The 21,451-nt window shown below is 38.6% G+C and overlaps 1 protein-coding gene across 1 annotated transcript in view; it reads left to right on the top strand.

The window, feature by feature from the left end:
- Positions 1-21,451, top strand: part of ARHGEF4 (Rho guanine nucleotide exchange factor 4) — a 121,603-nt gene that overhangs the window by 13,566 nt on the left and 86,586 nt on the right. Inside the window, exons 2-3 of the mRNA XM_071215997.1 lie at positions 6,052-6,357; positions 21,306-21,432. Of these exons, the coding sequence (XP_071072098.1) occupies positions 6,052-6,357; positions 21,306-21,432 (433 nt within the window). The remainder of the gene's footprint in view (positions 1-6,051; positions 6,358-21,305; positions 21,433-21,451) is intronic.

Raw genomic sequence — 21,451 nt, 5'->3', positions numbered from 1 at the left:
ACTCAATCACCTCATTTAAGGTGATTGCATAAGTGAAGGTCCTTGTTTGTATTACATGCACACGGAAGTATTATGTGCTTAATTAATATCCATCCTCTTTTTAGAGACTTGAGTGTCATGAAAGGGTCTGAGGTGAGGTCCTTGCCTTGTGGAGATGTAATTTGTCCCTATGAGGCAATAGGAACCTACACAATACAGAAGAGTGGATGAACATGGGTTTAGAATCAGAAGTCTGTAATGACACCAGGCAAGCCACTTAACCTGAGTTCTATTACCCTATTTCTAATATAAGACAATATACCAGCTCTTTCTACCCCACAGGGACAGAAAACCAGGTGAAAGCACTTTCTAAACTTATGGCGATATATGGTAGCTAAATAAAACATATTAGATCAGTGGTTCTCAACCTTGGCTGCATGTTAGACTCACCAGGAAAACTTTAAAGAAGTCCCATTTCCCAGGCCATACCCTCAAACCTTTATGCTGCAGTTATCCTTTCTTTCCCTCCCTGCCTCTCTCCCTCTCTCCCTCCCTCCCTCTCTCCCTCTCTCCCTCCCTGCCTCTCTCCCTCTCTCCCTCTCTCCCTCTCTCTCTCCATTTATTAATACACTTTATTTTTTAGGGCACAGTTTATGCAGGAAGAGTTCCCATACACACACACACACTTTCCCCTTTTATTAATATCTTGCATTACTGTGGGACGTTTGTTACAGTTGAAGCAATATTGATACATTATTATTAATTAAAGTCCATAGTTCCCATTAGGGTTTACTCTTTGTGTTGTACAGTTAACTGTGGGTTTTAACAAATGCATAAGGACATGTCTCCACCATTCCAGTATCATACAGGATAGTTTCACTGCCCTAAAAAATGCCTTGTGCTCCATCCCTCCCTCCACCCTCAACTCCTAGCCACCTCTGATATTTTCACTGTCTCTACAGTTTTGACTTTTCCAGAAGGCTGTATACTTGGAATCGTGTGGTATGTACCCTTTTCAGATTGGTCTCTTTCACTTAGTAAGAGGCATTTAAGATTCTGTCATGGCTTTCATGGCTTGATAGCTCATTTATTTCAGTCACTGAATAACATTCCATTGTATGAGTGTACACAGATTATCCATTCACCTATTGAAGGATATCTCATTGTTTCGGGATTTTGGCAGTTATGAATAATGCTGCTATAAACATTTGTGTGCATATTTTTGTGTGGACCTCAGTTTTCAACTCATTTGGATAAATACATAGTCATGCAACTTGCTGGAATCATGGTAAAACCACATTTACCTTTATAAGAAACTGCCAGACTACCTCCCAAAAGTGGCTGTATGTTTTTCATTACCACCAACAATGAATGTGCATCCCTGTTGCTCCCCATCCCATCAGCATTTGGTGTTGTCACTGTTTTTAATTTCAGCCATTCTGATATGTGTGTAGTCTTATCTCAATTGTTTTAACTTGCCATTCCCTAATGTCTTATCTTTTTATATGCTCATTTTTTCCTTTTTTTTTAGGAGGCACCAGGGTTTGAACCCAGGACCTCATATGTGGGAAACAGGCACACAACCACTGAGCTACCCCTGATTGCCTTCATACGCTTATTTCCATCTGTATATCTTCTTTGGTGAAGCATCTGTTCAGACCTTTTGTCCACTGTTTAATTGGATTGTTTCTTATTATTGAATTTTAAGAGTTCTTTGTATATTTTGTATACAAGTCCTTCATCAGATATATGTTTTGAAAATATTTCCTGTGGCTTGTCCTTTTATTCTCTTAGCTGTGTCTTTCACAGAATGGAATTTTTTATTTTAATTAAGTGTAATTTTTTTTTCATGGATTATTTGATGTGATGTATTAAAAGTCATTGCCAAACCAAAGGCCACCTTGATTTTCTCCAATGTTATCTTCCAGAAGTCTTAATGTTTTTCACTTTGCATTTAGGTCTATGATTCGTTTTGAGTTAATTTTTGTGAGAGCTATAAGGTATCCATCTAGATCCATATTTTTTTTTAATGCAGATGTCCAGTTCTTCCAACACTATATGTCAGAAAAAAAGGCCTTTCTCCACTGAGTTGCCTTTGCTGCCTTGTCAAGCGTCAGTTAACTCTACTTGTGTGGGTCTCTTTTTGGGCTCTCTGTTCTTTCCATTATCTGTTTATCCATTCTTTCACCAATACCACACTTTTTGATCATGTAGCTTTATAATAAGTCTTGAAGTTTGTAGTGTCCGTCTTCTGACTTTGTTCTTCAGTTCTGTGTTGGCTGTTCTGGACCTTTTGCCTTTCCACTTACACTTCAGTATACGTTTGTTGAATTCCACAAAATAACTTCCTGAGAGTTTGATCCCCATCAAACTGTGTGTTGATTGTAGGTCCAGTTGGGAAGAATTGGCATCTTAAAAATATTGTCTTCTTATTCATGAACATGGACTATCACTCCGTTTATTTAGATCTTCTTTGATTTCTTTCATCAGTTTTGTAGTTTTCTTCATACAGATCTTGTACATATTTAGTTAAATTTATAACTAAATAGTTCATTTTTATGTTAATTAAATGGTGTTGTGGTTTTAAGTTCAAATTCCATTTGTTCATGTTCGTATGGAGGAAAGCAATTAACTTTCATATATTAACCTTGTATCCTGCAACCTTGCTATAATCTTCTGAAAACAAAGACAGTTTCAATCCCCCTTCCCAATCTGTATACTTTCTATTTCCCTTTTCTTGTTTTATTGCATTTAGCTAGGATTCCCAGTGCCATGCTAAATACGAGTGGTGAGAGAGGACATCCTTGCCTTGTTTGTAATCTTAGGGAAAAGCATCTTGTTTCACACCATTAAGTATGATGTTGGCTGAAGGATTTTTCTGAAGTTTGAAAAATGATATGGCTAGGTGTATATTTTTTGGTATTTATCCTGCTTGGTATTCTCTGAACTTCCGGGACTGGGGTTTTCTGTTGTTGTTGTTTTAAATTTTTTTTTAAATTAAAGTTAATAGATCACAAGGAATGTTACATTAAAAAACATAAAAAAACAAAATACATAAGAGGTTCCCATATAACCCACTCCCCACCCCCCATCATTTTTGTAAATTGTATTTTTTTGAAGATATATACATCACACAAAAAATGTTACACTAAAAAATATAAGAGGTTCCTGCATACCCCCCACCCCACTCCTCCCACACCAACAGCCTCCCTCATCATTGCCGCACCCTCACCGCACTCAGCGAACACATTTTGGGGCACTGCTGCACTGCACAGATAATAGTTTACCCTGTAGTTCGCACTCTCCCCAGCACATGCAGTGGGTTAGGGCAGGCATATAAAGTCCAGCGTCTGACCCTGCCATAGTTGAAACTCTGTGGTCTGGGACTGGGGGTTGATGGCTGTCATTAATTTTGAAAATTCTCAGCCTTTTTTACTTTATGTATTTCTTTTGTGATATTCTCTCTTCTGGTATTCCAATTACATGGATGTTGCACCTTTTGAAATTGTCCCACAGGTCTATTTTTCATTTTTTTCTCATTGCATTTGTTTTTGATGTTTCTATTGATATATATCATCAAGCTCAACGACTCTTTCTTCTGCTGTGTCCACCCTCCTGAGGAGTCCATCAAAGACATTCATTTCCATTAGAATGCTTTTGGTTTCTGACATTTCCTTTTGATTCTTCCAAAGAATTTCTATCTTTCTGCTTACATTACCCATTTTTTCTTGAATGTTATCCCGTTTTCCTTAAGTTATTTAGCATATTAATTATAGCTATTTTAATTTCAGGTGTGATAATTCCAGTAAAACTACCATATCTGTTTGATTCCGATACTTGCTCTGTCTCTTCAGCGTGTTGTCTGGCTTTCATCAGGTGTTGGGGATTGAATCATGTCACCCACAGAAAGCATGCTCAGGTCCCAAGCCCTGCCCTTTTGTGCATGAGCCCATTTGTAAGTTAAAATATCATTAGTTAAGGTGCTCCCAAACTGATGGAGGGCGGGCCTTAGTTCAATATGGCTCAAGTCCTTAAAAGCAAAGGAAACTGGACACAGAGAAAGCTGGAAGTCAGTGAAACCAGCAGAGAAAGGGCAAGACACTGCCACTTGCAGTGCCCTGTGACGGAAAAGCCAGGAAGCCCCAAGATTGCCGGCCAGTCAGAAGATCACCGACCCCGGGAGGAGCTTGCCTTCCAGCTTCTGAAACCATGAGCCAATAATTCCCGTTGTTAAGCCAACTCGTTGCACGGTATTTTTTTTAGTAGTCAGGGAACTAAAACAGCTCGCTGTGTAATCTTCTGTTGAAAGCCAGACATGATATACCATGTAAGAAGGAATCGGGTAAATCAGCCTTGAAAGTGAGGTTTTATGTTTACCTGGTGAGAAGTTTGGCTGTGTTTACTGCTTGCTTTATCTGTAGGAGCCCATGGCTAATATTTTCTCTGGACGTCCTTGGGATGTATTCCCTATTGTCTTTGTGCTTTCCTGGAGACTTCTTAAATAACTTCTGAGCCCCCAGTTCTTTCCCTTGTAGTCCCCTATAATTATAAAGGAGCACTATTAAATTGGTGGGGTGGGGTAGGGAAGTAGTCCATAGTCCTATGATTAGGTCTCAGTCTTCCGGTGAGTCTGTGTCCCTCAGCTGTGACCTCACAAGTGCTCCTCATTTCTCTCTCCACTTAGGTGAGACGGGGCGGGGGCTAGAGAAAGCTGGAGCTGGGCTTCCCCTCCCCGACATGCAGGCTGGAGAGGGCTGGAGAAGGGACAATCCTCTCCCCATATCTGTGAGGCCCTCGTAAAATCCAATAAATCCAATCAGTTAGAATCAGGTGAAATGGTTCTTTTTTTTTTTTTTCGGCAAAACTTTTGTTAAATAGAACTGAATAGTGTGTTTCAAAATGGGTAATTTTCTTCTCTCCCTGCTGAAAGCATGAAGGACATCTTCACAGTAAGAAGCTGCGGGGACTACTAGAGGTAAAATTCATTAAAATGTGGGGTTCTCCCCTAAGACTGGGTCCTGTGGAGTGTTTTATTCTCAATCTAGTCCACACTGCACCTCCACCAGTGCATTGGTTAGTCTACGTGTCCTGCTGGTACTGGCTCTCACAAGCAGGCTTCTGTGCCTGGGCTTCTCTTCCAGGCAATCCGTGATTCTCCATATCCACCTCCCCAGATTAAGGGCAACAGTTGCCCTGGGACCACAGTTCTCTAATGGATCTAAGAATACTTGTTGATTCTTAGTTTTTCAGTTTTTTTTCTTATTGTTAGGATGGGATTGATGAGTTCTAAGCTCTTTATGGGCTGGGCTGGAAACGAGAAGTCTATGTATGAATTTTTTAAGGCAAACTCTTGAAAAGAGCTAAAAGACATTTCACCTTAGTTTCCACCAAATTGTCTGCACAAAGTGCTTGGGGAGGCCAAGCTGTTACCAGTGTGGGGGAGGAGGAAAGAAGAAGGTAATCAGACCTGAACAACACATGGAAAGGAAAAGGTTTCTCCTGGTGGCCATAGGATCCAAAGAACAGAAGGATGGTTGCTTTGACACAAAGCAAAAATATTGTTACTGTAGAAAAACTTTATTTTAAAATTCAACTGGGGAATCTGAACGCATAACTGCAAGCTGGGACAAAGCGACAGCCACTTAGGGGAACTACAGCTGTACATAAAATTGAGCTGATGTCTATGTCAAGGAACAAAAGTCGAGTGCCTCACGTGGGCTTCTGCTAACATTCTGTTCTCAAGGGTTACTGTTCAACTAGCAGTTTTTGCCCCAATAACTGACCTTTAAAAAGTATTTCCAACAAACATGCCAAGTTCAGTAATTACTTGCGGGACCTAATTCTTCTGATTAGGTAGAAGACTTGATTTTTCAACATAGTTTTGGAAATAGAAAACTGAACAGAAACAAGAGTCGTTTTTTCATAATCGTCACACTTTCCAAAATTACTGTGAACAGAGTATTTCCCTGGAATCTGTACTTTGGGGATTAACCAAAATATGGACTGGGAAAGGACTCTGTCCCGAGTTGATACCCTGTCTCTGTTTACGATCAGGTGCTTTCTGCTCCCCAGAACCACAGGCCATGGGAGGACCCACCAGACAAAAAGCCCAGCTGCTCCCACATCAAGAGGGCAGCTCGCACTGGGCAAGCTCGGAGGCCACTTTCCACCACTGGCCGGGTGACGTGGACCCTCCCCTTCATCTTCGCCAAGGATGCTCCCAGTGGGGCTCCACCAGAGCCCAGGACCAGCCCTCAGCACCTACACACCAGTTTGGATGACCTGTGGCTGGAGAAGATGCAGAGAAAGCAGCTGGAGAAGCAGACCCAGGTTGAAAGGAAGAGGCACGCAGGGACCGCGCACAAGGAACGAGCCAAGGTAAGCCATTTGTGTGCCATGCATCCTGAGGCGTAACTTTGCATTCTCGCTTCCCCTGCAGCTTTCATTTCCTGAGGTTGCCCGGGACTCTCAGTCTACCATAACTTGTCTTCTGGGTCCTCAGACCCCTCACTGGGTCCAACGCAGTACTTGCCTGCAGGTGACATGCTTGATAGCAGTGTGCTCTCCAGAGTAGCTGAGGTGGTGGCTCACTCTTCCTGCTCTGCGGTGTGTCAGTTTATGGGCTCCTAAGTTCCTGCCTGTGTTCAACTCTTCGCAAGGCAGCAGAGCAATGAGATGAAGAATTACCATGATAATTACCATTTAGTGAGTATCTACTATGTGCTGGGCACCATTTAGTGAGTACCAGGGGTATTTTGACCCCAGGATATTTTGCATGCAACTGTTGGCCTATTAAAAGTGACTTAATAGTGTAAATATCGTACCTTTATCCAATCCGTTTTTTATTCTTTCCCTTTATAAAATAGCAATATTTTTTATTATCAAGTAATTGTGAAGTAGGCATCCTTGATTTTCACCTTATCCCTGAATTGAGGTGAAATTCATACAAAATTATCCATTTTAAAGTCCACAATTCAGTGGCATTTGGCAGATGCACAATGTTTCGCAACCATCACCTCTATCTAGTTCCAAAACATTTCCATTACTCCAAAAGAAACCCTGTACTCCCTTGCTGTCACCATCCATTTCCCTCTCCCTGGACCCTAGAAACCACTAATCTGATTTCTGTCTCTATGGATTTGCCTATTTTGGATATTTTATATGAATGGAAGTGCAACTGGCCTCTTCTACGTAGCATGTTTTAGAGGGTCATCCTTGTTGTAACAGAGATCAGAACTTGATTCCTTTTTATGACTCATTTAATCTATTGTATGAACAAACCATATTTTGTTTATCCATTCATCTATTGATAGATGTTTGGACTGTTTCCACCTTTTTGGCTATTGTGAATAGTGCTGTTCTGAACATGAATGTACATGTATTTGTATGTGTGCCTGTTTTTAATTATTTTGGGCATATACCTAGGAGCGGAATTGCTGGGTCCTATGGTGATTCTATGCTTAGCTCTCTGAGGAACTGCCAAATTGTTTTCCACAGTGGCTGTACCATTTTACGTTCCCATCAGTAATGTACAAGTGTTCCAACATATCCACATCTTCACCAAAACATTTCCTGGTGCTTTAGTCAGGGTTCTCAGAATCAACAGGAGATAGCTGTAAGTAGCATGCGATTTTATAAAATTCTCTCACTTGACCATGGGGATGCACAATTCCAGATTCCACAAGCAGGCTGCAAACCAGGGGCTCCAATCAAAGTCCAGTGAAGGTCCTTGATGAGTTCCTGGGAGACGGTGGCTGTCCAAAGACTAGCTGGGAAATTCTCTCTGAATGCTGAAATCACTTCCCCTTTTAAGGTATTCAACTGATTGGATAAAACATTACTCACTGCTGACAGCAACCTCCCTGGTTGATTGTAGATGTAATCAGCCATCTATGCAGTAAACTCATTCTTTACTAAAGTCCATAAATGTCCTTGTACTACAATTAGACCAGTGCTTGCTTGACCAAACAACTGGGCACAATTACCTGGCCAAGGTGACACATTAGCCTGACCATCACACCTGATATGATGATGATGATGATGATGATTGATGATTGCCATCCTACTGCATATCATGGTATCTCATTGTGGTATTAGTTGTATTTCCCTAATGATCAGTGATTTTGAACATCTTTACATGTGCTTGCTGGCCATTTGTATATCTTCTTCAGAAAAATGTTTGTTCTTTGCCTATTTTTAATTGCTTTTTGTCTTTTCGTTACTGAGTTGTAAGCGCTCTTCATATAGTCTGTATACTAGACTTGCCAGATATATGATGTGCAATTATTTTCTAGTGTTCTGTAGGCTGTCACTTCATTTTCTTGATAGAGTCCTTTGGTGCACAAGTTTTTAATTTTGATGAAATATGACTTGTCTATTTTTTCCATTTTTGCTTGTATTTTTACTGTACTACCTAAGAAACTATGGCCAAATCCAAATCATGAAAATATACCCTATGTTTCATCCTAAAGTTTTATAGCTTTAGCTCTTACATTTAAGTCTTTGGTATATTTTTAATTGATTTTTTATATGATGTGAGGTAGAGGTCCAACTTCAGTCTTTTACATGTGGATATCTAGTCCTCCCAGCATCATATGTTTTTGTTGAGACTATTCTTCATTGGATGGGCTTGGCACACTTGTTAAAAATCAAATGACTATAGATGCATAGATTTATTTCTGGACTCTCAATTATATTCCATAGCATTATTCAAGTACCATATTGTTTAGATTCCTATAGATTTGTAATAAGTTTTAAAATTGAAATGTGTGAGTCCTCCAAATTCAATCTTTAAAAAAACAAAAAGATTTATTTTATTTATTTATTTCTCCCCAATCCCTTGTTATTTGCACTTGCTGTGTGCTGTGTCTTTAGGAGGCACTGGGCACTGAGCCTGGGACCTCTGATGTGGGAGGAAGTGCATAATCACTTGAACCACCTCCATTCCCTGCTTTTTTGAGTCTTTCATTATGTTTTTTCTTCTTGTGTCTCTTGTTGCATCAGCTTGCCGCACCTTCCTATTGTGTCGCCTCACTGTCTTGCTCGTTTTCTTTAGGAGGTATGGGGAACCGAACCACAAACCTCCCATGTGGTAGGCAGGCTCTCAATCGCCTGAGCCACAACTGCTTCCCCAAATTTGACCATTTTTCATATTGTTTTGGCTGTTCAGGGTCTTCTGTGATTCCATATGAATCCTAGGCTCAGCGTTTCCATTTCTGCAAGAAAGGCAGTTAGCATTTTCATATGATTGCATTGACTCTGTAGTTCATGATGGGCAGTATTTGCTTCTTAATATTAAGTCATCTAATCCATGGACATAAGCTGAGTTTCTGTATATCTAGGTCATCTTATTTATTTCAACAATGCTTTGTAGTTTTCAATGTATAATGCTTGCATGTCCTTGGCCAAAATTATTCCTAAACATTTCTAATGCCTTTGTAAAAGGAATTATTTTCTTAATTTCATTTGCAAATTGCTAGTGTATAGAACACGACTAATTTCTGTGTGATGATCTTGTATCCTGAAATTTTGCTGAATTTTTTAGCTCTGGGTTTTTGGTTGATACGTTATGATTTTTTGTATGTAAGATCATGTCATTTGCTATAAACAGAGATAGTTTTATTCTTTTCAAAAGTGGATGCCTTTGTTTTTCTTGCCTACGTGTTCTGGCTTGAACTTCTAGTACAATGTTGAACAGACGTCAAAGTGGGTTTCCTTGTCTTGTTCCTGAACTTGGAGGGAACGCCTTCAGTCTTTTAACCATAAAGTATTATATTAGCTACAATTTTATAAAAATGGCCTTTATCACGTTAAGGAAGTTCCCTTCTAGGCCTACTTTGTTGAATGTTATTATTAGGAAAGGGTGTTGGATTTTGTCAAGTGTCATTTCTCCATCAATTGCCATGACCATGTGGGGGTTTCCTTCATTCCGTTAATGTAGTGAATTGCATTACTTGATTTCATATCCTGAACTAACTATCCTTGCATTTCTGGGATAAATCCCACTTGTTCGTGGTGTATAATCCTTTTAATATGTTGACAAACTCAGTTTGTGAGTATTTTGTTTCAGAATATTTGTACCTACATACATAAAAAATATTGGTTTGTAGTTCTGTTGTGATTATTTGTCTGGTTTTGGTATCAGGGTAATGCTGACCTCTTAGGATAATTTTTAAAATGTTTCCTCCTCTTCTATTTTTTTTTAAAGTTTGAGAAAGATTGGTGTTAATTCTTCTTTAATTTTTTTATTTAATTCACTAATAAAGCCATCTGCTCCTGGTCTTTTCTTTTTTTCTTAATTACTCAATCTTTCCACTGGTATAGGTCTACTGAGATTTTTTATTTCTTGTTAAGTCAGTTTTCATCATTTGTGTGTTTCTGGAAATTTGTCTACATTATATAGGTGTTATAGTTTCCTGCATGCTAAAACAAATATGCAATCAGTGGGCTTAAACAGTAAGAACTTATTGGCTAATAGTTTTGAAGCCAGGAGAAGTGCAAAATCAAGGAATTATCAAGACGATTCTTTCTCCCGGAAGCCTGGTGTTCTGAGACTGGCTGCCACTAGCCTGGGTCCGTGGCTCCTCCGTCACGTGGCAGTGCACATGGCGGCCTCTCCTGGCTTCTCTGGGTTCTGTTGACTTCTGGTTTCTTCCCACAGCTTTCTCTCTGCATGTCTGAATTTCATTTTGCTTTTAGAGGAACAGTAATAGGATTAAGACCCGTCCTGATTGAGTTGGGCCACATCTTAACTGAATAAACCTTATCAAGAAGCCCTATTGGCACTAGGCTCAGACTCACAGAAGTGGATTAAGATTAAGAACAAGTGTTTCAGGGGTACACAGCTCCAGAACAGCACCGTAGGTGGTCTAATTTATTGGCATACAGTTGTTCATAATATTATCCCTTCTCTGTACGGTTAGTAGTAATGTCCTCAATTTCATTTCTAAATTTAGTGTTTGTCAACATTGTTGGCCTTTCAAAGACCTTTTGCCATGACCATGTGGGGGTTTCCTTCATTCCGTTAATGTAGTGAATTGCATTACTTGATTTCATATCCTGAACTAACTATCCTTGCATTTCTGGGATAAATCCCACTTGTTCGTGGTGTATAATCCTTTTAATATGTTGACAAACTCAGTTTGTGAGTATTTTGTTTCAGAGTATTTGTACCTACATACATAAAAAATATTGGTTTGTAGTTCTGTTGTGATTATTTGTCTGGTTTTGGTATCAGGGTAATGCTGACCTCTTAGGATAATCAGCAAAAGCCTTTGGTTTTGCTGATTTTCTATATCATTTTTCATTTTTTTATTTCATTTATATCTGCTCTAATGTTGATTTCTATCTTTCTGCTACCATTGGATTTAGTTTGCTCTTTTTTTCTAGTTCCTTAAAGTGTAAATTTAGATTATTGATTTGAGATTGTTTCTCCTTTTTAATGTAGGTGTTTACAGCTATAAATTTTCCTCTGATCACTGCTTTCATTGCAACCCATAAGTTTTGGTATATTATGTTTTGGTTTTCACTCATGTAGAAGTATTTCCTAACTTCCTTTGTAATTTTGACCTATTGCTGTTAAATGGTGAGTTGTAGAATATCCATGTATTTATGATTTTCTAGTTTTCCTTCTGTTACTGATTTCTAGTTGAATGCCATGTGGTCAGAGAATATTCTTTGTATGATTTTTAGTACTTTTAAATTTCCTGAGATTTGTTTTGTGGCCTAACATATATGGTTTATCCTTGAGAATGATCCTTGTGCACCAGAAAAGAACATTATTCCACTGTTCTGTATATGTCTGTAAGTTCTAGTTGTTGTAGAGTGTTGTTCAAGTCCTCTGTTTCCTTATTGATCTTCTGTTTGGTTGATTTAAGATTATTGAAATTGGAGTATTGAAGTCCCCAACTATTACTGTAGACCTCTCTACTTCCTCATTTCTGTCAATTTTTTTTCCTTTATTAGAGAATTTGTACATTTATAAAACAATCATGCATAAAATAAAGAATTTCCATATACCACCCTATCACTAATACCTTGCACTGGTGTGGAACACTTATTACAACTGACAGTAACACATTTTAATAATTGTACAATTAACTATAGCCCATGGTTTAACTTAGGGTTTACTATTTGTATAGTGCAATTCCATGGATTTTTAAAAATCTTTATTCTATTACCATATATGCAATCTAACATTTCCCCTTATAATCACATTCAGATATATACTTTGGTACTGTTGATTACATTCACAGTGTTGTGCTACCCTCACCTCTATCCATTACCAAACATTTCCATCATTCCAAATAGGAACCCCTTAACTTTTAACCCTTAACTTTACATTTCTTATTACCAGCCCTTCCCCTAGTAACCTATATCTACATTTGGACTCTGTGCGTTTGCTTATACTATTTCAAATCAGTGAGATCATACAATATTTGTCCTTTTGTGTCTGGATTATTTCACTCAACATGATGCTTCAAAGTTCTTCCATGTTGTCACACTTACAGTACTTCATTCCTTTTTACAGCTGAATAATATTCCTTTGTATGTATATACCATATTTTGTTTATCCAGTCATGTGTTTCCATCTTTTGGCAATTGTGAAAAAGCCGTTATGAACATCAGTGTGCAAATATCTGTTCATGTCCCTGCTTTCAATATGTTTGGGTATATACTGAGTAGTGGGATTGGTGAGTATTATGGTAGTTCTATACATAGCTTTCTGAGGAACTGCCAAACTGTCTTTCATAATGACTGCTCCATTTTATGTTGCCAACAGAAATAAATGATTGTTCCTTTTACTCTGCATCCTCTCCATCATTTGTTGTTTTACACCTAACAGCAGCCATTCTAATGAGTGTGAAATGGTACTTCCTGAAAGATAATGATAGACAATGATGTTAGCATCTTTTCATATGCTTTCTAGCCATTTGCATATGTTCTTTGGAGAGATATCTATTCAAGTACTTTACCACTGTTTTAATTGGGTTGTTAGTCTTTTTGACATTAAGTTGAAGGTTTTTTATGTATTCTGGATATTAAACCTTTATGAATATGTGGTTTCCAAATATTTCTCCCAGTATATAGGTTATCACTGACTTTCATGATAAAGTCCTTTGCAGCACAAATTTTTTTATTTTTATGAGGTACCATGTATCTATTTTTCCTTTTGTTGCTTATGCTTTCTGTGTAAAGTCTAAGAAGCCATTGCCTAACACAAGGTCCTGAAGATCCTTCCCTATGTTTTCTTCTAGGAGTTTGATAGTTCTAGCTATTATATTTAGGTTTTTGATCCATCTTGAGTTGATATTTTAATAAGGAGTGAGGTAGGGGTCCTCCTTTTCACTAAAAAAGATCTGGTTCTCCCAGCATCATTTGTTGAAGAGACTATTCTTTCCCAATTGAGTGGTGTTTATCCCCTTGTCAAAAATCAATTGGCCATAAATATGACAGTTAATCTCTGAGTTCTCAGTTTGATTCCGTTGGTCTATATGTCTGTTCTTGTGCCAGTACCATGCTGTTTTGATTACTGTGACTTTGTAAGAGGTTTTAAAATCAGGAAGTGTGAGTCCTCCACATTCTTTCTTCTTTTTCAAGATGCCTTAAAAGCTATTCTAGACCTCTTACCCTACCATATCAATTTGGTGACTGGCTTTCCCATTTCTTCAAAGAAGGTTGCTGGAATTTTTATTGGGATTTGTTGAATCTGTAAATCACTGAGAGGAGAACTGACAACTTAACAATATTTAGTCTTCCAATCCATGAACACAGAATGCCCTTCCATTTATTTAGGTCTTCTTTGATTTCTTTTAGCAATGTTCTGTAGTTGCAAGTCTCTTGAGGCTCAGGGCCTGGCTATCACATGGTCATTCCAGAGATTCAGGTCCCCTGGGTATACATTAAACCCCAGCACCAACTACAGTTCCAGTAAAAGTAACAGGAAAGGCTTGTGAACAAAAATCACATCTGAGTCCAGCTCCATCACACAGAAACACAAACTCCAAAGTAGGGCCAACTGACATGGCACTGAACTCCATCTGCCATGACCATAGAACCTGTGGGTCTCTGTAGCCCTCAGAAGAACCAATACCTGGGGTTGTATCTACTTTATCTGTCTCTGGCACTCCGCTGAGTTGTACATAAGGGCAACCCCTCTGATAACCTCCTGGCTCTTTTTGGAGACTCATAACCATATAAACTCATTTGTCCTTTCCATTTCCCCCTTTGGCATCCTTGTCTTGTTCCTGATCTTAGAGGGAAAGTTTTCAGTCTCTAACCATTAAGTAGGATGTTAGCTGTGGGCTTTGCATCTATGCCCTTCATCATGTTGAGCAAGTTTCCTTCTATTCCTAGTGTTCCAAGTATTTTCAATGAGAAGCATGATGGATTGTGTCAAATACCTTTTCTGCATCAATTGAAATGATCACGTGGGTTTTTTCCCCTTCATTGTGTTAATGTAATATATTGATATTTTTATGTTGAATGAGCTTTGCAAACCAGGGATAAATCCCACGTGATCATTGTGTACAATTCTTTAAATACAGTGCTGGATTCAGTTTGCCAGCATTTTGTTGAGGGTTTTTACATCTACATTCATAAGTGATATTGGTCTGCAGGTTTTTTTCCTTGTGGTATCTTTATCATGCTTTGGTATGAGGGTGATATTGGCCCCATAGAATGAATTAGGGAGTGTTGCCTCCTCTTCAATTTTTGGAAGCATTTGAGTAGAACTGGAATTAAGTCTGCTTGGAATGTTTGTTAGAATTTCCCTGTGAAGCCACTGGTCCTGGACTTTTCTTTGTTGGGAGATTTATACTGACTGCTTCAATCTCTTTACTAGTAATTGATCTGTAGAGATCTTCTATTTCTTCTTCAGTGTGTGTAGGTTTTTATGTTTTTAAGAATTTGTCCATTTCATCTACGTTATTTAATTTATTGTCATACAGTTTTCCACAGTATCATCATACATTCCTTTTCATTTCTGTGGTATCAGTAGTAATGTCTCCCTTTATATTTCAGATTTTTGTTATTTATGTCTTTTTTTTTTCTGTCTAGCTAAAAAAAGTTTCAATATTATTGATCTTTTCAAAGAACCAGCTTTGTTTTGTTGAGTGTCTCTATTGTTATTGTGTTTTTTATTTCATTTATCTCTGCTCTGATCTTTGGTATTTTCTTCTGCTCATTTCAGGTTTAGCCTCCTTTCCTTTTTCTAGTTTTAAGGTTAGGTCTCTAATTTGAGCTCTTTCTTCTTTTTTAATATAAGCATTTAGAACTACAAATTCATCTCTCAGCACTACTTTTGCTGTATCCCAAAAGTTTTGGTATGTTGTATATTAATTTTCTTCTGCCTTAAATTTATTTCCTAATTTTGCCCGTGATTTCCTCCTTAATCCATTGGCTGTTTAAGAGTGTGTTGCTTAATTTCCACATATCTGTGTGTTTTCCACTTCTCCCTCTGTTATTGATTTCTAACTTCATTCCATTGTGATTGGAGAATGTATATTGTATGATTTCAAATATTTTTCATTCATTAAGACCTGTTTTGTGACCTAAGATACGATCTATCCTGGAGAATGATCCATCTGCACTTGAGAAAAATGTGCATTCTGCTGTTTTGGGGTAAAGTGCTCTATATATGTCTGATAGGTCTAGTTGATTTAGAATATCATTCAAGTCTTGTATTTCCTTATAGATCTTAAGACTAGATATTCTAACCATTATTGAAAGTGGGGTATTAAAGTCTCCTACTGTTAATGTAGAACCATCTATTTATTCCTTCAAATCCCTCATATATTTTGGGCTGCTGCTGTTTCATACAAGTATACATATATACTTATAATTGTTACATCTTACTGTTAAATTGTCCCTCTTATCAGTATATGATGACCACCTTTGTCCCTTGTAACTGTTTTAACTTAAATTCTACTGTGTCTTATATTAGTATAGCTACTCTAGCTCTCCTTTGAGTACTACTTGCATGGGATATTTTTTCCATCATTTCACCCTCAAGGTACTTGTATCTTAGAATTTAAGGAGAGCATCTTGCAGAGAGCACATAGTTGGGTCATGGTTTGTTACCCATTCTGCCAGTCTCTGCCTTTTGACTGGAGAGTTTAATCTGTTTACCTTTAAAGTCACTATTGATGATACAGGACTTTCTTCTGCCATTTTGCTATTTATCCTTTGTAAGGAGTTCTTATTTACAGGGGGAGTTTGGTTGTCCCCTCTGATTCCCATCTCTAGGATGTTTGAATCCATGGCCTTTGCCCCATACTGCCTTTCTCTGTTGTTTCTTACACTCCTTTAGTTGTCTCAAGCTGCTTTTGCCTGGAGGGCAAACTCTGGGATGAGGGGCAGGCCAGAGACAACTTTCCCAAGTCAGTCTTTCCCAGCAAAAAAGGACCAGAAGCCCATGAAGGCGGTGCAGACTCACTCAAATAGTAGTGAAACCATCTGGGGCTGAAGACTTGTTTTCAGGAGCTTTTTTATTTAAACTATAAGTTATTTAATGGTTATAGGAATATTTATGTTATCTTTCATCTTGGTTGAGTTTCATTAATTTGTGGCTTTAGAAGAATTGGTTCATTTCTTATAAGTTGTCAAATTTATTAGTATAAAGTTGTTCATAATATTCCCTTGTCATCTTTTTAATGACTGCAGGAGCTGAGTGATAACCACTTTTCATACTGGTCATTGTTCATACTTGTCATTTGTCAGTGTTGCTGAAGCTAGAGCAATTTCAATCTTACTAATTTTTTCAAAGATTAACTTTTCATTTTGTGTTTTTTCCTATTGTTTTCCTGTTTTCAATTTCATTTAAATATGTCCTTATCTTTACAAATTTTTTTTTGCTTGATTTGGGTTAATTTTGCTCTTACATTCTAGTTCTTGAAGCAGGAACTTAGATTATTGATTTGAGGTCTTCCTTTTTGCCCAATTTAAACATTTAGTATTATAAATTTTCTTCTCAACACTGCTTTAGCTACACTCCACAAATTTTAATGTTTTAATTTATATATTAATTGCTTACTACATTTCTTTATATACTTTTATAGTGGTTATTCCATGGATTAAAATATCCTTAGCTTTTTCACAGACTACTTAGATTTGATATTTACCATTTCAAGTAGAATGTAGAAACCTACCAAATAGATTCTTTTAATCTATTATGTGGCTGTCATGTGCATTACGTATACCTACATTGCAAACCTCTTCATACAATATTAAAACTGTTGCTTTTAACTGTCAAACATATTTTGAAGAATCTAAGAGGATAAAAAGAGTTTGTTATATTTACCAAGAGTTACCATTTTTGTTGCTCTTCCTTCATTCCTGAAGTTTCAAGTTTCCCTCTGGTTTCATTTCCCTTTCATAAGAAGATCTTCCTTTAACATTGGTTTTAGAGCAGATATGCTGACTATGAATTCCCTTAATTTTTCTTCATCCAAAAATGTATTTATTTCACCTTGATTGCTGATACATATTTTTTACTGCATATAGACTTCTGGGTGGAAAGTTGGTTCCTTTCACCATACAAAAAAATATGGTTCCACTTCTTTCTGACCTCCATGCTCTGACTGAAAAATCTGCAATCACTGGAATGCTTGTTCCCTAATGTATAATGAATTAATTCTTCTAGCTGTTTTCAAGATTTTTTTCATTGTCTTTGGATTACAGCAGTTTGATTATGATGTTTTGGGGCATAGATTGCCCTGGGATATCCTGTTTGAAGTTTTCTAAACCTCTTTATCTGTAAATTAATGTTTTCCATCATATTTGGGATGTTTTCAGCCAATATTTCTTCAGATATTTTTGCACCACACTTTTCTCATCTTCTTGGATTCAAATGACAGGACAGTGGTCTCTGGAGTTATGTTTCTTTTCATCCAAATCTTTATATTCTCTCTTCTTCAGTTTAGATCATTTCTATTGAGTTATTTATAAGTTTACTGACTCTTTCCTCTGTAATTTCCAGTCTGCTGTTGAAGTTTCCTAGTGAATTTTTTTCACTTATATATTTTAGTTCCAAAACTCCCATTTCATTCTTTCTTGTGTCATCTCTTTACTTGCTGATAGTTTCCATTTATTTCCAGAGTGTTTGTCCTTACCTCCTATGTGTAAGGTTGTAAGAGCTGCTTTAAAGTCTTGGTCTGATAATTTCAACAACTACATCATCTTGGGGTTGCCATCTGTTGCTTGCCCTTTCCCTTTAATGTTATTGATTTTTTTGTAACTCTTTGTTACAAATATTGAGGGATTATAACCTGGAAATTTTTTATATTTTGGTCTTAGACTCTAGACCTTGTTTAGGTCCTATGAAGAACAGTGATTATTAATTTTATCAGGCAATTGACTCAGTTAAGTTAAAGCTGAAAGTTCTGACTGGTCTTCTAGGATGATGTTTCCTATGTCAGTTCAATTTCAAAGGGTTTGCAGTGCTGTTTAGATAATGCCTTGCTTATGTACCACACAGTGGTCAGTCTGGGGCCTGCAAAGTTATCTACTCCATCGTTTGGTTCTTAGTGACTTTGAGCCAGATACACTCATGCTCAGTTTGGGGGTAAGCCAGGAGTTCATACACAACTTTTTTTAAAAATTTATTTCTCTCCCCCCACCCCAGTTGTCTGTTCTCTGTGTCTATTTGCTGTGTGTTCTTCTTTGTCTGCTTCTGTTGTCAGCAGCACGGGAATCAGTGTTTCTTTTTCTTGCATCATCTTGTTGTGTCAGCTCTTCGTGTATGCAGTGCCATTCCTGGGCAGGCTGCACTTTCTTTCACACTGGGCAGCTCTCCTTACAGGGTGCACTCCTTGCACATGGGGCTCCCCTACATGGGGACACCCCTGCGTGGCACAGCACTCCTTGCACACATCAGCACTGCACATGGGCCAGCTCCACATGGGTCAAGGAGGCCCAGGGTCTGAACCGCGGACCTCCCATGTGGTAGACAAATGCCCTATCCACTGGGCCAAGTTTGCTTTCCCCTTACACAACTTCATAGGATCTACTTTTTAACCCTCTCCTCTCTACAAAATTAAAACTTGCTGGTTTCCAGAATCCTTTCTCCTCCCTTACTGGTCTTTTGGCTAGAAAGGTAAGGCTTTTGTTTTCCCACTCTGCCATGTACTTCCTGCAACTGCATCTACCTCTAGAGCCAAGCAGTGAAAGGATACAGAGAAAAAAAAGAATCAGGAATTCTCTGTCATGCTCTTGGGCCCACAGTTCTTTTGGTCAGACTTAAGTCAATTCAGTTTCAACTCTAAGTACATTTCATCAAAATCAGTAATTGATGTAATCCATCCTAGGCCAAAATTCCTCTCCATTTGTGGACCATTGAAACCTAGAAAATAAGTTATCTAATTCCAAAATACAATGCTGAGACAGACATGGACTAGACATTCCCTTTCTAGAAGAGAGAAATTGGAAGGAAAACAGGGGTCACAGGTCCCCAAAAGTGCAAAACCCAGCAGAGAAAACTCCATTAGATTCCAAGGTCTCACGGTCATCTATGGTTCAATGCTTTGTCCTCCAGGCCTGCTAGCATGGCAGCCCCACCCTTTCCAGGCACAGGGGCCACAACCATGCACTCTCCAAATTCTGGGGCCTATGCCCCATCCTCTCTGAGGACCAGGGTGGTGGCTGTACCCTTCCCAAACCTGTGGCAGAAGGCCCACCCCCTCTAAATGCTGGGGTGAGCTTGCCCTTTCCAAGCACCAGGGTTGGCCTGCCCTTTCCAAATGCCAGGGCAAAAGCCTCTCTCCCTTGGCCTAAGGAAATCTCTTCTTCCCAGACCTCTGCTTTCGTGACTGTGCCCCCGAAGTCATTTTTTCTTTATTTTGTCCCATCTCTGTCCTTTTTAGTCCAGGCTGGGAGGACTTCTGCTCATACAAAACTCTCAAAAGTCTTCTCAGTTTTCCTTACAATTCAAGGGAATCCAAGCCATCCAATAAAAGTATCTTCTACAGATCCTTCCTGGATAATTGTATTTTTATTCCTGATTTACTCTGAGATGGTTCATTGGATCCATAAGTCATCCACCTAAACTCCTTAGCAAAAAGCAACTTTCAGCCATGAGGAAGTTAATTGAGGGCCATGATAAAGCCACATCTTTCCCAGTCTCAGAGCACACTATCTGGATAGGCTAGCAAGTGCTCGTTCCTTTGTGCTTAACATTTCAGTCCTCAGTTTATCACTATATTTACTTGTTTTTACTACAAGCTGCAAGGAGAAACCAGGCTATGGCTTCCACATTTTGTTTGGAAATCTCTTCAGCTAAGTCTCAAGTTCATCCCTAACAAATTCTACCTTCCATCCAATATAGGAACACAATTTCACTAAGTTTTCTACCACTTTATAACAAGAATTGCCTGTCTTCCCTTTTCTAATAACACACTCATCATTTCTTTCTTGTGCCACACCAGAAGCGCCCTAAATATCCATCTTTTTACCAACATTCTGTTCATGACAATATATGTACTCTCTAAGACAAAAGAAACTTTCTCTACAACTTTCTTCACAGCAATATATACATTTTCTATCAAGTGCCTCAAAATTATTCTAGTGTCTGCCTATTAACAAATTCAAAAGCCACTTCTACATTTTTAGGTGTTTGCAATAGCAGCACACCACTTTCTCGTCCAAAATCTGGCTTCCTTTCTCCCAGAGTCAACAGCCTTCCAGCAAACCTCTGTCAAATGCAGATCTCTCTCCTTGGGACTGCTCCTCTGATTTCCATTGACTTCTGGCTTCTACTAACTTCTGCATCCAAACTTCCTTTGCTTTTAGGGACTTCAGTCTTATGGATTAAGGCCTACCCTGACTCAATTTAGCCTCTTCTAAGTAGGATGTTTGAAGATCTTATTCACAAACGAGTATACACCTTAACTAATGATATGTTCAGAGGTCGTATTTAAAAGTGGGTTCACACCCACAGAAATGCAGATTAAGGCTTGAATATGTCTTTTGATTCAGTCCCCCACAAATGTCTTACCTAAAACTAATAATCTTCCTTCTGGGGAAATATCAGGCAATGTGGCTGACCAACTGAGGGCGACTTGGAGATGTGGAGATATTCCCAACAATCCTCATTTCACACTGTTGAATGGCAACCTGCCAGGGTTACCACATATGGCCATGCAGGCTGTACGCTACAGACTCCAGAGGTTTTTCTCCTGGATTATGAGGTGAATGGTGCCTCCTGGAGTTATGCACATTTTGGCTGTGCGCTCTGCTCACAGCAAAGCTCCTTGGCAATTCGACGGATTATAGCATGTCGCCTCTCATGGTCCTTCCCTTACTTACTCTCTGCCTTACCCCTTCTCTCCCAGTGTTGGAGGAAGACGACCGTTACCTCTCCAGAGTCTTGGACTCTTCCGGGAAGAAGCCATCCATTTTCCCAGAGTGCCCCGATGGGGCTGAACCACACGGGCTGGCCAGTGCAAGTGCCTGACACTGGTGAGTTACACACCCCTCT

This window comes from Dasypus novemcinctus, chromosome 7 (assembly GCF_030445035.2).
Source record: "Dasypus novemcinctus isolate mDasNov1 chromosome 7, mDasNov1.1.hap2, whole genome shotgun sequence".
Classification (NCBI taxonomy): Eukaryota; Metazoa; Chordata; class Mammalia; order Cingulata; family Dasypodidae; genus Dasypus; species Dasypus novemcinctus.
This window is presented reverse-complemented; position numbering and strand designations above follow the sequence as displayed.